The 14708-nt window shown below is 40.1% G+C and overlaps 1 protein-coding gene across 1 annotated transcript; it reads left to right on the top strand.

The window, feature by feature from the left end:
- The first annotated feature begins 4075 nt into the window (after window positions 1-4075).
- On the top strand, window positions 4076-8219 carry nlrc3l1 (NLR family, CARD domain containing 3-like 1). Its single transcript, XM_037687688.1, has 6 exons — window positions 4076-4260; window positions 4726-4839; window positions 4947-5024; window positions 5105-5207; window positions 5310-5547; window positions 6652-8219. Exons 1-6 carry the CDS (start codon window positions 4100-4102, stop codon window positions 8217-8219), a joined length of 2262 nt encoding a protein of 753 aa, XP_037543616.1. The 5' UTR covers window positions 4076-4099.
- The last annotated feature ends 6489 nt before the right edge of the window (window positions 8220-14708 follow it).

Here is a 14708-nt window from a genome sequence, read left to right on the forward strand (position 1 = left end):
ATATTAAAATTAGTTTAAAGCTTTGAAAGTATTTTATTAAAAACAAAGCCATTAAATATAAAAGCTAATCAAGATCATACATTCAAATTCCAAAACACAAAACATGAAAAAACAAGAAAAGATATTTCATGAAGCCATTAATTTAATAAATTTTTTTTTTTAAATAGCTGCTCATTAAAATTCATCCGTTTAGGTCAGTGTTAAATATAAACATACTTTATTTATCCAGTGGGAACAAGTAACGTGAAGTTTGTTCAAATTAGTTACATAATAATAAATAAATAAATAACCATAAATAAAAACATGAAGATGGTAAGAGTTCAAAATTTAATAACGTGACTGGATGCAGCCTCTATAAAAATGTTGTTTATTTTTTATTTATGAATCATACATTGCAGCCAGAGGGAAGATTTACTGCCCATGCACACAGCCATGCAGAGATTTGACGTTCTGAATCAGCCTTATATAACACTATTGTCATAGTGTAAGTTAAAATGACTCCTATTTATCAATTTTGACTCATCTTGTAAGGAAATGCAACAAACATGTTTCCTTATGAACAGAAAACATATGATGAAACAACATTTTAACCTCTGTGCATGCATGGAGTACTGGACAAGATTAACTTTAAAATGTTAGATTTTTATGACAGCATAGAATGTACCTTTCAATTTTGGGATGGTTTGAAAATGTGAAGCTGGTCTCTCCCCAGGACGACTCATGTTATGATCCCAGCACGTTGTTCACGGTCCTGCAGGCAGCACAAGAACATTGGGACATGCACTAATAGATTTAGGAGCGATATCTACCCAAAAGTTATCAGTGCTATAATAAAAAACCAGCACATTTGCTCTTTACGTCTACATCCAGTGAAAATGTTCCATTGTCACGTGTGTGACAATAAAATTGGTGTCTTGAACTGTTTTAGGAGAGTTTAAGTGAATAAATGTGGGCTAAACAATAAACTATTTAACAAAAAGTAACAGATCTTTATAAAGGGATTAATGTTCTTGGACAAAGAAGTTATGGAGAATTTTTCCTCAAAAGTGAGAGACGTTAGCAGTAATCACAGTGATCTTGGTTAATTTACTATGAGCTAAATTAAAGAACATATTCATAAAAAGCAGCAGGGGGAGTGAGTATGATACCTTTTTTCATCCAGAACTTATGTGAAGAGGAAAAGCTTAATGTGTCAGATTTTAAATTATTTAATTGGATGATTTAAACTATAATTTCTGCCATGAAAGCTGTTCTTCCTCTGTTTTTCTGGCGTTGTGTGCAGATTGCATGTAGTACCACCTCCGGCCTGACGGGGGCAGTGGACTTTGGGGCGTTCTGCTCCCACAACGAAGAAAAAAAACAACTTCCGGGTTTTTGGAAAACAAACTTTCTCTGGCGTTTCCTAAAAGTGGTAAGAAAACGACTTATTTAAATCACGTAGATTAAAAAGAAAATACAGCTGTTCTTGTTACAACCTAAACTTTTATTATACACATTTGTAATAAAAATGTTGGTCGTAGTTCAACACTCGCCACTCTGCGCCAACATAACATTCAAATACAGGTTTAGCTTAGTTAAAATAAGCATCACGCCCTTGAAAGTTATTTTTTTCTTATCGTGTTTTAAAATGTGGACAACATTTGGTGAAATATAACGACAAGAAGACTCAGTTTGTAACTTTAGCAATGCGGAAGAGGGAAACCAGCATGGCCTGAAGGACAGAGTAAAATAAAAATACAAAAGGAAAGCTAAGCTGAGATTCTGTTCCTGATAAACAATGACTTCATATCAATATAAGAAATAGTGCATTACATGTAAACATCTGGTGGTATTTTTAAACTTGCAGCCCTACATCTCACAGGTTTTATATTTCTAGACCGTACCAAAGATGCCCTGTAGTTAGTATTTCAGATTTTAAAAAATGCTTCTGTATGCTGCTGCTCATTTGTTGAAGATTCTAGAAAGTGTCTGTGTTCAAGTTGCTCAAAAAGTAAAAAATTAACATGTGCTGTTGTGAGACTAATTGTAATTTTGTTCAGATGTGAGAAAGAGTTTGTTTTGCTGCTTTTTTCAAACATTGAGCCAAACATTTTATGCAAGTGGCCAAAAGTATTGACTTGGTTGAGGAGTGAATGGACCGTTCAGTTATTACATTTTAACCTAAATGGGTTGAACTAGTTGTTGTTAAGTTCTAGAATTGCGTCGCTCAACGTGGCTGCATGTTGGAGCAGCTCTGTTACTTTCATTCTGAGATTTTGCTTTTGGAAACTTTAATTCCTCTTTTTCTGGATGTAAATCACATTTTTTTGGATGATTGTTTCCTCTGGTATCAGATGCTGTGCAGCTGGAAGGATTTTTACTGAAACTCTTTTTTTTAGTTTTGGACATTTGTTCTGTTGCGTAACCATGGCAACAAGGCAGTTTTCTACAACCAACAGCAGCTGATTAACATCTCAAAAGCTCAAATAATATCTCAACTACAGCCCCAAATCTCAAATGAGTTGAAAAGGAGGCTCTGTGGACGCATTCTCATCTACCTGCCAGCTGTGCCTGACCACTGAGATCCTGGAACTAGCAGGAAACACGGCTCATGACAGCGGAAGGACGGGATCGTCCCTTGGCACCTACAGTTGGCTGTCCGCAGTGACGAGGAGCTCGGCAGACTGCTGGGAGGTGTGGCCATCGCACTGGGAGGAGTTCTGCCCGGCATTCAGATGGTCCTGCAGCCCGGGGGAACCGAGAGGCCAGTCGAGTCTGGGTGGACGGACTGGACGGCATCTGCAGCCAGTTTCTTAGGATCCACTGTGGGATGGACCTTTACAAGAGATCCTTCCTGTCTACAGCCATCAGTATCTATAACATCTCTTAATGAAATTAGGATAACAAGTTACAGCAACAAATAATTTCCCTTTGGGATTAATACAGTATAACTGAATTGTTGTTCACCCTTGTTATAACAGCAGGGTGTAATTACTACCGCTCTCACAGCTGCATGTTTGTTTTTTTTCCAGCAATTTACCCCCATATTATCAAGTGATTGAATGGCACCAGATTCATTCCTTTTAATGAACATCTATTGACAGTAACCTGTTTAGTTTGAAAATATGATTTTATTTTAGAAGGGACTGTAAGGGAGCTGCAGCAGAACAGTGTCTGCTAATCTAAAGTCATTATAGTGAAGTAAAAATAAACGTGGAAAAAATACGGTCCAAATAATATTCAAAACTGTTAGTTAATTATCAAATTTCTTGATCGTCATTGTCATATTTGTGACTGAAACTCAATTATTTTCGTTGTCAAGCATATGAAATTGAGATAGGAACTTCGGTCCACTTTTCATTTGTTTTAGTGAATAAAGCGAAAGCACTGGCCTTCAAAAATGTAGCTGAGACAAATTTCACTTCCATTGCTCATAGTGAGTATACTGTACGTGATGTGAGGTGTCCCGTTCTTTTTTCAATAATTGAAAAACAATCACAAAACTATATATATATTTATATATGGGTTGTTGTGTTAACCAGCACAAATAAGAATAAAATGTTCACAAGTTTATCTTAATGTTTTATATTTTAGGTTTTTAGATATTTCAATCACCGCACGTCAGATCCATTAAAGTAAAGTCCATTAAAAATTGAGAAGCTCGACCTACGGAGTAAATTTTTAAATTACAAAAACGTAAATTGTTTTTCAGTTATCTTACTTTTGCTTTACGAAACATATTGAACTGATTGGTTAATAACATTTTTACCCATCTGCATTTTTAAGCACATCCAAATATATTGCTTTATTGTTGCTTTATAACGAATCAAAGCAGAACAGTCTGAAAACATGACGGTGGCAGATGTGAATGATAAACACTGTTTATAAAGACACTTAAAATTCATAAAGAATTTCAGCTTTCATGCTCCTGTTGTAAATAGTTATAACCTGAAGCAGAGGAAGTTGCATCAACAGAAACCTGAATTTCTTGTCTTCACACATCGTACTTGCCTTTTCTTTTTTTGCTCGTTATTCCTCAGGTTACTCTGTGACCATACTTGGAGAACAAAGGTTGTTCTCAGTGCCTGGTGTGTTGGTGTTTGACTCTATTCAGGCTATAATGGAGGAAGAAACAGTCATGTCATCAGCGAGTTCTTCCATTGGAGAGGCAGCGTCTGGAAGAGGAGAGGCGGAGAACTTTGAGGAAGAGGATCTTTACTACATCCCTGAGCGGAGGCCGTCTCTTGACCTGGAAACGACCCCAATGGACAACAGCCACTGGTACAGAGATCTTTCACGTTTCAGCCATTGTCTTTATCATAATAATTGTTTGAAAACTGTTCATAAGTATAACATCTTCTGGATGACGCACAGAGAAAAGAATGTTTGTCTAGAAGGAGACAAAGGTCATCACTTATTCTATTTCTTTAAAGTACAGTGGATGACCATGAGCATCACTCATGCTTTGTATGCAACAAAACTCACAGTTTGGCATCAACCTTCAACATGTTTTAAAATGAAACTTGTTTAGTTTAAACATATAGACAACCTACATGTTCTACCTGAATTCATTATATTTTAAAATAACTAAACTATAACTGGAAATCTCAGGGAATCGTCTGGAAACTGGAAATCTGCACAAAAATTAGAAGACGGCTCAAAAAAAGACACATTGGTGTCACTGTGAAATTTAAATTGACAAAGAAAACAGGTTCAAACTGTATTTCCATCTTTTTTTCTCCTCAGGCATTTTGTGGATCTCGCTTTGACTCCAGCTCAGAGCTACAAGTCGATGTGCAGTGACTTGTGCAGTGAAGAGGGCGCAAACGAAACGCAACATAAGAACGGACCCTCTACAAAGTACAAAGAACACAAGTCTTGAGAGGAATTCTGTCTAACTATTTCCGTTCTAATTTGAGCTGATTACACTGAAAGTTGTTCAGGTTCTCTTGTGTTCCTGACGTCAGGGTGGAGCTGCAGAGAGCCGATTCATACTCGAGCTGCTACTCATTCGACAGCGACGACTGTGAAAAGAGGACTCTCAAGTAAGACGTGTACCCTTGAACAGGTTTGTGTGTGGCTGACGCGTAGGTAAGATGTAGTAAAAATCTTTTGCTCTCATCAGAGTCAAGGACCGAGGTGAAGAACCAGAACCTGAAAAGCTGGAATTCATCCAAGATCCAGACGAACTCAAGCATCCGTCTTTGACTGTGAAATTCACTTTTCAAGTCGGTTTATATTTGTTTTTATCTACTGACATGCACCAGAAGTTACATCTATGTGATAGATGAAAGTAACATCCCTAACTGTAGTTGTTCCTTTGAATCCAGACTATATGTGAAACACTGAAAATGCTGACGGAGGACCAATTCAAGACATTCAAGTCGAAGCTGCGGGATTATTACCGGCAATATTTCAGCTCTTCTCATAGCATGGACAGAGTGGATGTTGTGGACAAACTGCTTGAGTGCTTCAGCCACGAAGTTTCTATACAGATCACCAAAACCATTCTTGACATGATGGGTAAAAACAAGGAGGTTACTCATCTCCAGAACATGTGCACCAGAAGTAAGTGCATCAGTTTCTCGTAAAGTTGATTTTAGGCCTGTCGCGATGAACAATAAATCAATTAATCGCATGATAAATGAAAATGATCAACCTCATTTTCATTTATCGGCTTTATCGTTTCTTTGTGCCTCGCTTTCTACTGAAGACACTGGATGACAAAAGGCTCAACTCGGGGGCTCTTCACCGACCCCTACCTTTCTCTTTTCTCTTTAAAATCCATTTGAACCGTCCAAAATCACCTTTTTGGATCGTTGAAAGAATCTAAGCTACGAGCTAAGCTAACAGGCCGGCCTCGGGGAAAAAAAACCTCCGTCTCGTCAAAGCTCCAAAATTCACGGTTGAAACCCGTAAAAAATTATTTTTCTCTGCAAAAAGAAGATGAGAGCTTGTTTACTGTTTTTCGTTTTTTAATTAAAAGCTTTGTGTGAAAAATGCGATGCTAAAGAGCTCAAACCACACCGAGCGTCCGCCATTTTGAGAACCGGAAAAGAGACAGCCCGTGTCACGTCAATGGGCCTCCCTCCCATTATCTCTTAGACACACTGCTCGCTCCCTCACTATCCATCCTTTGGTTCACACGGTCTTATACTGTCATCCAGTGGTCGAAAAAATGTACTACATACAAAAATTAACATTTTTCTTAAATTTGACAATAATTACCAATTATTGTCCAATTTTATCGTTTATCGCAATAATTTCTGAGACAATCGCCCAGAAAAATTTGTTATTGTGACAGGCCTAGTTGCTTTAATCATAACTAAATTTATACAGGGCAGCTGTGGCTGAGTGGTTAGAGCAGTTGTCCTCCAATGCAAGAGTTGCTGGTTCGATTCCACCAGCAGTCACATGCCGGAGTGTCCCTGGGCAAGACACTGAACCCTCATTGCCTTCGATGTGTGTCCCATCAGTGCATGAATGTGATAAAGCTCTGATTAGTCTTTGTATAGTTAGTAGAGTGCTGTATGAATGGGTAAATGTAGTGTAAAGTGCTTGGAGTATCTTGCTAAGATAGAAAGGCGCTATAAGTGCAGTCCGTTTACCATTTACACTGAAAGCTTGATTGGAGAATTCATAACATGTTTTTTTTTTTTTTTTTTTTTTAAGATGCAGTACGTTATGAGTTGTGTCAAACCCTGAGAAAGAAATACAGTGAAATAAATGAAGATTTCTCCGTGGAGGAAGAGAAAAGGTCCTTTGATGACGTCTACGTTGATCTCCACATCTTATCAAAGGGTAGTAATGGCCCAAACACTGAGCACGAGATTATGAGCATCGAAAAACCAACAAACAAGAGACAACCAGGGGGAAAGATAACTACAGCAGATATTCTGTCTGCTAAGAACGTGGAGGAATCGTACATAAGACTGGCGTTGCTCACTGGAGTGGCAGGATCGGGGAAGTCCATGGTGGTTAGAAGGCTTGTCCTTGACTGGGTCGAGGAGCGCTCTCACCAGGACGTGTGCTTCGTGTTTCCCGTGTCATTCAGAGAGCTCAAACAGTTCGAGGGCTCCACGATTTCTCTGGTGGAAATCGTGCACGCACTCTATCCAGAAACCAAACAACTAAACCAGGAGGATTTTAAATGTTACGACTGCCGAATAATGTTTATATTCGATGGTTTAGACGAGTACAACGGGAACATTGACCTCTCCACTGTAGAGATTCATTCTGACCCCCAGGAGCCCGCCAACCTCAACACCATCGTGGTTAACCTCCTCAGAGGTCGGCTGCTCCTCCGCTCCTTGTGCTTGTTCACTTCCCGGCCACGCGTCAAGTCCTGCATCCCTTGGGATACGCACTACAACGAGATAGAAGTGCAAGGTTTCTGCGACCCTGAAAAGGACGAGTTCTTTAAGAAGAGGTTTAAAGACCCAAATCAAGCAGCTCGAGTCATTGGGCATGTCAAATCTTTCAAAACCCTCTACATCATGTGCCACCTCCCGTTGTTCTGCTCGTTGGTGGCCGACGAGTACCAGGCTGTTTTCAGAGAAAGGGGGCCGCAGGCAGAGCTGCCCACAAGCCTCGCCTACATGTACACAAAGCTGCTGCTGGCGCTCACTCGCCATTTTCGTCAATTTAGAGCTCCAGCTCCGCTCAGCCCAGATAAAGAGCAAGAGTTTCTCCTGAAACTGGGACAGCTGGCCTTAACCATGCTGGAACAAGGCAAGTTCCACATCCTCAAGACCGACTGGCCGGAGATCAGCGACGAGGAAGCAGTTAGTAGGAGTGGCCTCTGCACAGAATTTGTAATTACGCCAGTCGTGTTGTACAACGAGAAGGTCATGTGTTTTCTCCACCCCAGCGTGCAGGAATACTTGGCTGCTCTGTACACTTATCTCTCCTTTAGAAACCAGGACAAGAACGTTTTTGAGCAGGTTAAAATCAAACTCAAAGGGATGTTTAAAGGACACAGAATCATGGAGCTGTACAAGGCCGCTGTGGAGAGAAGCCTGCAGCACGACGACGGCAAGCTGGACATTTTCCTACGCTTCTTGTTTGGAATGACCCGGAAAACCAACCAAGAACTCCTCCGGCCTTTCTGCAAGCCTTCTGCCAGGGTGGAAGACTTCGCGCAAGACGCTGCTTCTCTCATCAGAAAGAAGATGAAGGAAAATCAGAATCCCAGCAGGATCAGCAACTTGCAGCAGTGCCTGGAAGAGTTAGGAGCGTGAGGCTCATGATTCAGCACCTTGTGTGCTGGACTTTTTAACGTATTGCAAATGCAAGACGACAAACGTGCGCACTTTTTTAACGCAGCAACATCGGTGCAGAGAACCTCTGAGAATGGAGTTCATCCATGTGGTCGAGTAACATTTGAGTTAACGCTAAACAGTCATATCTGTTGTCTGGGCCTATTTCAGAGTGTCCCCGTTGCATTTTAGGAGTTTTCAAACTTGGACATAAATCTAATTAATTATGACCTCAGGAAGAAAATGTTTGCTGAACAACTTTAAAAGGGCCATCCTCGCTGCTGTTTGACCTGTGCCTTGTTATAATAACCAAGGACAGCAGACAATTACTGCAGAATCATTTGAATGTTTTTTTTAAGCTTGCTTAAATTAGAAAATGGCTGGCCACCTCAGATTTCATCTCAATGTTTGAAAGATAAGGAAAGAAAATGGCGAACCTCGTGGTTAATTTGAGCTGGATCCTGCCGGAACCAGATCTGGGAACTCCCTCATTTTCACCGTGTGCAGCTGTTCGTTCGGATCCAGCAGCTCATATCTCCGCCCATAAAAATCCAAAGTCATCGTGCATTTTTATTTTGATTATTTATTAAAAATACGAGAGGAGACGTTGTCCATGTCTGTGGTGTGGATCTTACTGCTGCAGCGGACGCAGCAACCCACGGGCACGCTCCTGCAGCACAGACGCTCGCCGCATGTCCCGCGGGGATGAAGCGTCTTCATCCGCCTTCAGCTGTGTCTCAGAATCCAAAGCAGCACTAACGTAGCACTAACCGCTCATTTAATGGAATTTTTGACATGGGTGGGGTGTCGGCTTCACCTCGATCAGCTGTGCGCCCTGCAGACGGTGCACGTTTTACGCACAGGAGCGTCTCCAGACAGCTCTGCGGTGCGCGCACAACTGCCAATGTGTCAGAAGTCCTGCACACATTTTCAAAAGTTATAAATAAAAAAGCATACAGTAAAAAAAAAAAAAAGAAATGTATTCACATTGCACGTTTCAAAATTAGTCAAAATAACAGGATCAGAATGTTAAAAAGAGTCCAATTTATTATGTAAAATAAATGGATGGATGATTGTTCTCAGCTCGACAACAGAGAGTTGAAGCACCTGAAGGAAGTGGTGAAAGAGACTGGAACAGAACACGCAGGACTGAATTCAGCTGAGAAGAGGTCGGGTCGGACATTGGTTTGTGTGTGTTGGGGGGTTGGGACGCTTGACAGAATTGGAGCTGCTGTTCACGGCTCTCTAAAATAGTAATTTCAATTCATCCTTTATTTATACAGGTTGTTAGTTTCATGGAGCCTCGTCATTTACAAGAGAGACCTGATTTTAATCAGTTTAATCAAATGTTTACAGATGTTTTAACAACCTGTTAAAATACTCCAAAATGCAGGAAATGGCATCTTTTATTCCATATTTTCTGGGGGGGCGGGACCACAGACCCCCCCGCTATTTGTGTTCTGGCATCATTTGTTTTACAAATTAAGGCCTGGGCGAAGCCAAGTGAAATGCATCACACTTTATTCACATGCCTTCAGACTTTCTGCAGCTGGTTCAATAAAAAAACCAACAGATGTAAAAACAAGACAAAGTGCCTCAGGAGGACCGGGGAAAGTAATTTAGAAAAAAGCAAGTTTGGGGTCAGAGAAGAATTCTGATGGTATAACAAGAGGAAAGTCAAAACAAAGAATAACATTTTGTTTATTGGTGTCTTGTTAAAAGGTATTTTAATCCTGAGAACATTGTACGATGGGGAAAAAAGTACTTTTTACCACTTTTACTTCAAAACCAGTAAATAGTTTGGGCAAAAAAAATAATAAACTTACAGAATGAGATGAAAACCATGTTCAATAATATTGCACAATATGCATTGACATTAAGTTTTTAAAAAATATCAATTTTGTTTTGGCTAATTATAAATGCCAAACGAACATGAAAAATTAAAAGTGCAGTGTTATTCCCTGAGTTTACCGACTTGTCATTGTTTGAAAGTTTTATTTGGTTCTTTAGTAAGTTTTTATTCTTTTCATTGCAAATATTTTGGATTTAATTTGAGAGGCATAAATAAATGGTTTTGCCTATATACATGGTAGACATGCTTTTTTATATTACTTGGTCTTAAAAAAAAACCATGATTTATTGGGAAGGGGGTCCTTGTTTTTCCACAATTCGGGGGTCCAGGTTGATCATATGCAGATAAATTAATTCATCCATTTGAATCAGGTTTGTTGTTGCAGGGGGACATTTAAGACCTGCTAATTCTGTTGCTAGGCAACATCAGAGTGAGTTGGGTTCCTGTTACACCTCCAGATGGAGGTGAAGGACCAGCATCATGAAAGACATCACAGGACCACCACTGAAGAACGGGTCCTACCCCGACACTGACATGGCTCTGTAGAGACGTGGACAGTTTTCTTTTATTTCTGAATATTGTAGTATTAATGTTTGCTCTACTTTTAATGTTATTTATTTTATTATTAGTGTTCCCACACTATTGGTCTGTTGCTGGTCTAAACTTGGACCTGAGTAACAAACACTTCTTCTCGTGCTCCCACGTTCTGTGAATGAATCAAAATTCCTTGAAACCTTCACAGATTTAAAACTCACCGTCATCACTTTATCTCAGCCAGACCATCAGGTTGTTTTATTCTGGACATACGTTCTGCATCTTTTTTTAAACTCTACATTCTAGTCTATTTTTCTGCTACAGTAAACTCGGCTTTAACCAGTGTGTGGATTATAGAAAAGACAATCTGGGAGAAAGGGGGTGGGGGTCGACTCATTTTGCATAAAGGTCTCGTATAAAACATTTTCAGTGTTTTGCCCATTTTAAATTATGCATGCAGTATCTGCTGTAGATGTATATTAAAATATATGACCTTCAGTCTTTAATAAAACTATTTCTGGAATTGAATGTAAAACAAATAAACATCAAGACATTCAGGAGCAGAGCTGCACAAAGTTTCACATCTACATGATCCCCAACCCAACAAGGAGGGAGGTTTTAGTTTGGAACTAGAAAAGTTGAATTTCCTGAAAGATGAAAATGAGCTGAAACATCAAAAACTGTTCAATGTAATGAGTTTTAACAGAAAACTAAGATGAAAGTGAAAAGCAAAAGGCTAGATCAAATGGCTCAAGAGACGGTTGTTGACGGAGGTTACTCATGTCAGACGTTTGACTTGCAATGCTTTACCTGTGTCTCAGATACCAGGTGAAGAGAAAAAGGCTTGCTGCGATAATGAAACCCAGAAGAGGTGCTCGACACATGGTCGACGGCGCTACATTTATTTTATTTAACCTTTACACAGGTAGGTCATCTGGACAGTTTCTTTTTTTGTGCTGAAACGTTTCGCCTTCGATCCGGAAGGCTTCATCAGTCAAGGAAACTGATTCTTCCTCCAACAGCTTACTCCAAAGTGGAACAAACCAGTTCTGCTTGTGATAAGATGGTTTCTTTGGTACGCCCCTCCTCCATTGCCTTTCTTGTTTTCAACCAGTTTGACAAGACTGTCAACAAGGAAGAGGGCCGGCAATGGAGGAGGTACCAAAGAGACCATCTTATCACAAGCAGAACTGGTTTGTTCCACTTTGGAGTAAGCTGTTGGGGGAAGAATCAGTTTTGTTGTGTGTTTCCTTGACTCATGAAGCCTTCAGGATCAAAGGCGAAACGTTTCAGCACAAAAAAAGAAACTGTCCAGATGATCTGACTGAAAAATGTTGGATTGTATACCTGGATTATTGAGCATGGACTTTGTTGTTTATACAGGTGGTCTCGTTTTCAAGAGAGAGTTCGGTGGTCGGTGCTGCGGTCTCATAATGTTGAGGCTGCAGGTTCAGTGTCAGGAATAAAGACCTCTGGCACAAAACCGTTGCCAAATCTGACGTGCCACAAAAGGGACGTACAGTAGTTGAAAGAAAAACATGGCAATTATCAAATATGACGACTATTCTTGGTTGCCATTTTAAAAACCATATTTTATTTAAACTTTAGGACTCATTTTCAAGAGAGCTGTTTGGAAGCAGATGGTGGGGGGGTCTTGCTCAAGAGCCCAGAGTAGGGTGAATGAGGGTGGGCGTTTCACCTTTTCCACCCACGTTTTGATGTGAACCTTCCAATCAAAGGCCCCCCCTTTCTCTAACCTCTGTGCCACCACTCCCCTAATGATAGTTGCACATCTCGTTCTTTTTTTACTGCCTCCAAGTGGCAACATCATGTCGACTGTTGTGATGAGATTTTTAGCTCAAACAGCATTTTATTTGTGCATCGACTTCCTGTTTACAAACCGTGACTCGTTTAGCTCTGAATATATTAAAAAATAAAATTACTGGCTCCTTTTTGTACCGTTAGAGGAGTTGTCACGTGACTAATTAAAAAAAAATTAAAATCTTTGAAGGATTTATTTTAAGCCAACACCAGACAGGAGTAGAAGAAAAAAAATAGTTTATTTTTACAGTTTTCTGCATAAATTCTTCAGTCAAAACTTTAAAGGAAGCAGCTTAATGTGGAAGCAATAGAGAAAATCAATTACATTAATAAAGTTCTGCTTAAACTCTTCAGTCTAATTCTTTTCTAAGTCTTAGTGTTGTCAGAGGATGAACAGGAGCCATTTACACAATGTTTTAACTGAAGGCTCAGGTTATGTGCAGCCCACATATCAACATTTAACAGTGCAACAAAAAGTTTCTAAAGGATTCGGTAGTTTTTACACGTCACTCATTACACCCACTAGATATTCTTAATAGTTTTATGTACTTTTGAGCCATTCCCACAGCGTTTGTCACAACGCAGCTGAAAGTAGAGTCAAAGTCCTCCAGTGTGACGTTTGTCAAAAGCAAACTCTTCAGCAGGATTGACCCCTCCATTAAAGATGATCTACAACAAGAAAGCATCAAGCGTCACTGCAGGACCAAGTAGAGGGGAAGTATTTGTCTTTATGCCATGTTTAGCTACGCTCTTGTGCTGCGGGAATACTCACTCGTGCGTCTCTACTATTCTGTCACGGCTGAGTGTGTCTTCAGGGAACGAGCCGTTGACGAGCCAGTAGATGAGGGCCTCGCCGTCGTCACAGTTCGTAAGAGCGCCGCAGTGAAGCAGCAGCTGCTCACCTGCAGAGGTGAACGCGTTCGGATCAAAATAAGCGCAAGAGCCCTTTAAAATGGATTTCATGTATTCAAAAGATTAACTGGAGGAGAAATGGCAAAGGGACGATACCTGGATGAGCTTTTATTTGGTTGTGAACTGGTCCGATGATCTTGGGGGAGTCGTGCTCTGAAACTGCAAACATGTGGGCAAGCCATTAAAACAATACAATTAAATTGTCTCCTATAAAAAAAAAAAAAAAAATTGTACCTGGAAATCCATCTGCAAGCAGCACACACAGACATCCAAAAGCTGTTGAAAGAGACAAAGATCACAAGAAGAATGGAGACTGAGACCAAATGACTGTTCTCATCGTGGGTTTACCTTTGAGAACAGGCGGCAGCTTCATTCTGACTCCTTCAGCGATCGTCGTCTACTGACCGTCACTTAGAGGTTACTATATATACACACACACAACAGACGTGCTGATCGCTCACTTCCCCTTCGCATATTCAATATGTGGGGATTTCCTCATCATTTTCACCAATCATGTTCCCTTCACGTTTACGGTTGTAGTGAACTAAGCCTCAGGTCAAGTCCTGACCCTGAGGGCCTTCCTGGAACAAGAACTGTTATTTCATTGATTTGAGTCCAGAAACACAAATTAAGCTCATCCAGAGACTTTTTGAGTATGTCCGGCACTGATCAATTGAAAAAACACTCTCTTTCATATTATCATTACTATTTTACAAATGTCTTGATAATCAAAAGTGTTTAGTTCCAACCATTTTTAAATGTTGAAGTGAACTACTCATTTTAAATCAACTGTGAAACAGTATAAATGATTTTTAATCCTCATTCAAAGTAGAAATCAAGTTAATGTTTGTTACAAGAGTAATTATGCATTTTGATCTTTTGTCTGAAATGAGCAAGTCGTGATGTGGGTCAGAAGTCAAGTTTCGGTCAAAAACATGTTTACTGGAAAGAAATGTCATGTTTAACTTTTTCAGATAGATAGAAGAAGACTGGCTCCAAAGTCTAATTTCTTCAAAACATCTTTCTGTCTGTTCAGAGGAACCGGAAATGACCTCTTTAAAAGGGTCGACACTTCCTAGTTCCAAGCAGAACGCAGAACAACGGGAACTACGCAGAACAAAGTTCCAGAAGGAAGAACAAAGTTCCGAGTCTCGTGGGGATTATGGAATCTTCCACATCTGAGTGGAACCTCTGACGGGCTCACAGCTCATGTGAGTCCACCTGAGAGGTGAGCGTGGTGTTGAACGAAGTACCGTCACTACTTCGGACGATTCGCAGCTGTTCCTACGGAGACGCTGGAAAGGTAGCGTTAAATGGAACTCCGTACCAGTGGAGACATCTTCTACAAGGTA

The sequence above is a fragment of the Nematolebias whitei genome, chromosome 14, assembly GCF_014905685.2.
Source record: "Nematolebias whitei isolate Nwh7 chromosome 14, NemWhi1, whole genome shotgun sequence".
In the NCBI taxonomy this organism is placed as follows: domain Eukaryota; kingdom Metazoa; phylum Chordata; class Actinopteri; order Cyprinodontiformes; family Rivulidae; genus Nematolebias; species Nematolebias whitei.

What these genes read in the sequence shown, in the direction of transcription:
- nlrc3l1 (XM_037687688.1), top strand. Translation starts at nt 4,100, where the DNA reads ATGGAGGAAGAAACAGTCATGTCATCAGCGAGTTCTTCCATTGGAGAG. An exon ending in CCAATGGACAACAGCCACTG is followed by an intron (nt 4,261 to 4,725) that starts GTACAGAGATCT and finishes TTTTCTCCTCAG; the next exon opens with GCATTTTGTGGATCTCGCTT. An exon ending in CTGTGAAATTCACTTTTCAA is followed by an intron (nt 5,208 to 5,309) that starts GTCGGTTTATAT and finishes CTTTGAATCCAG; the next exon opens with ACTATATGTGAAACACTGAA.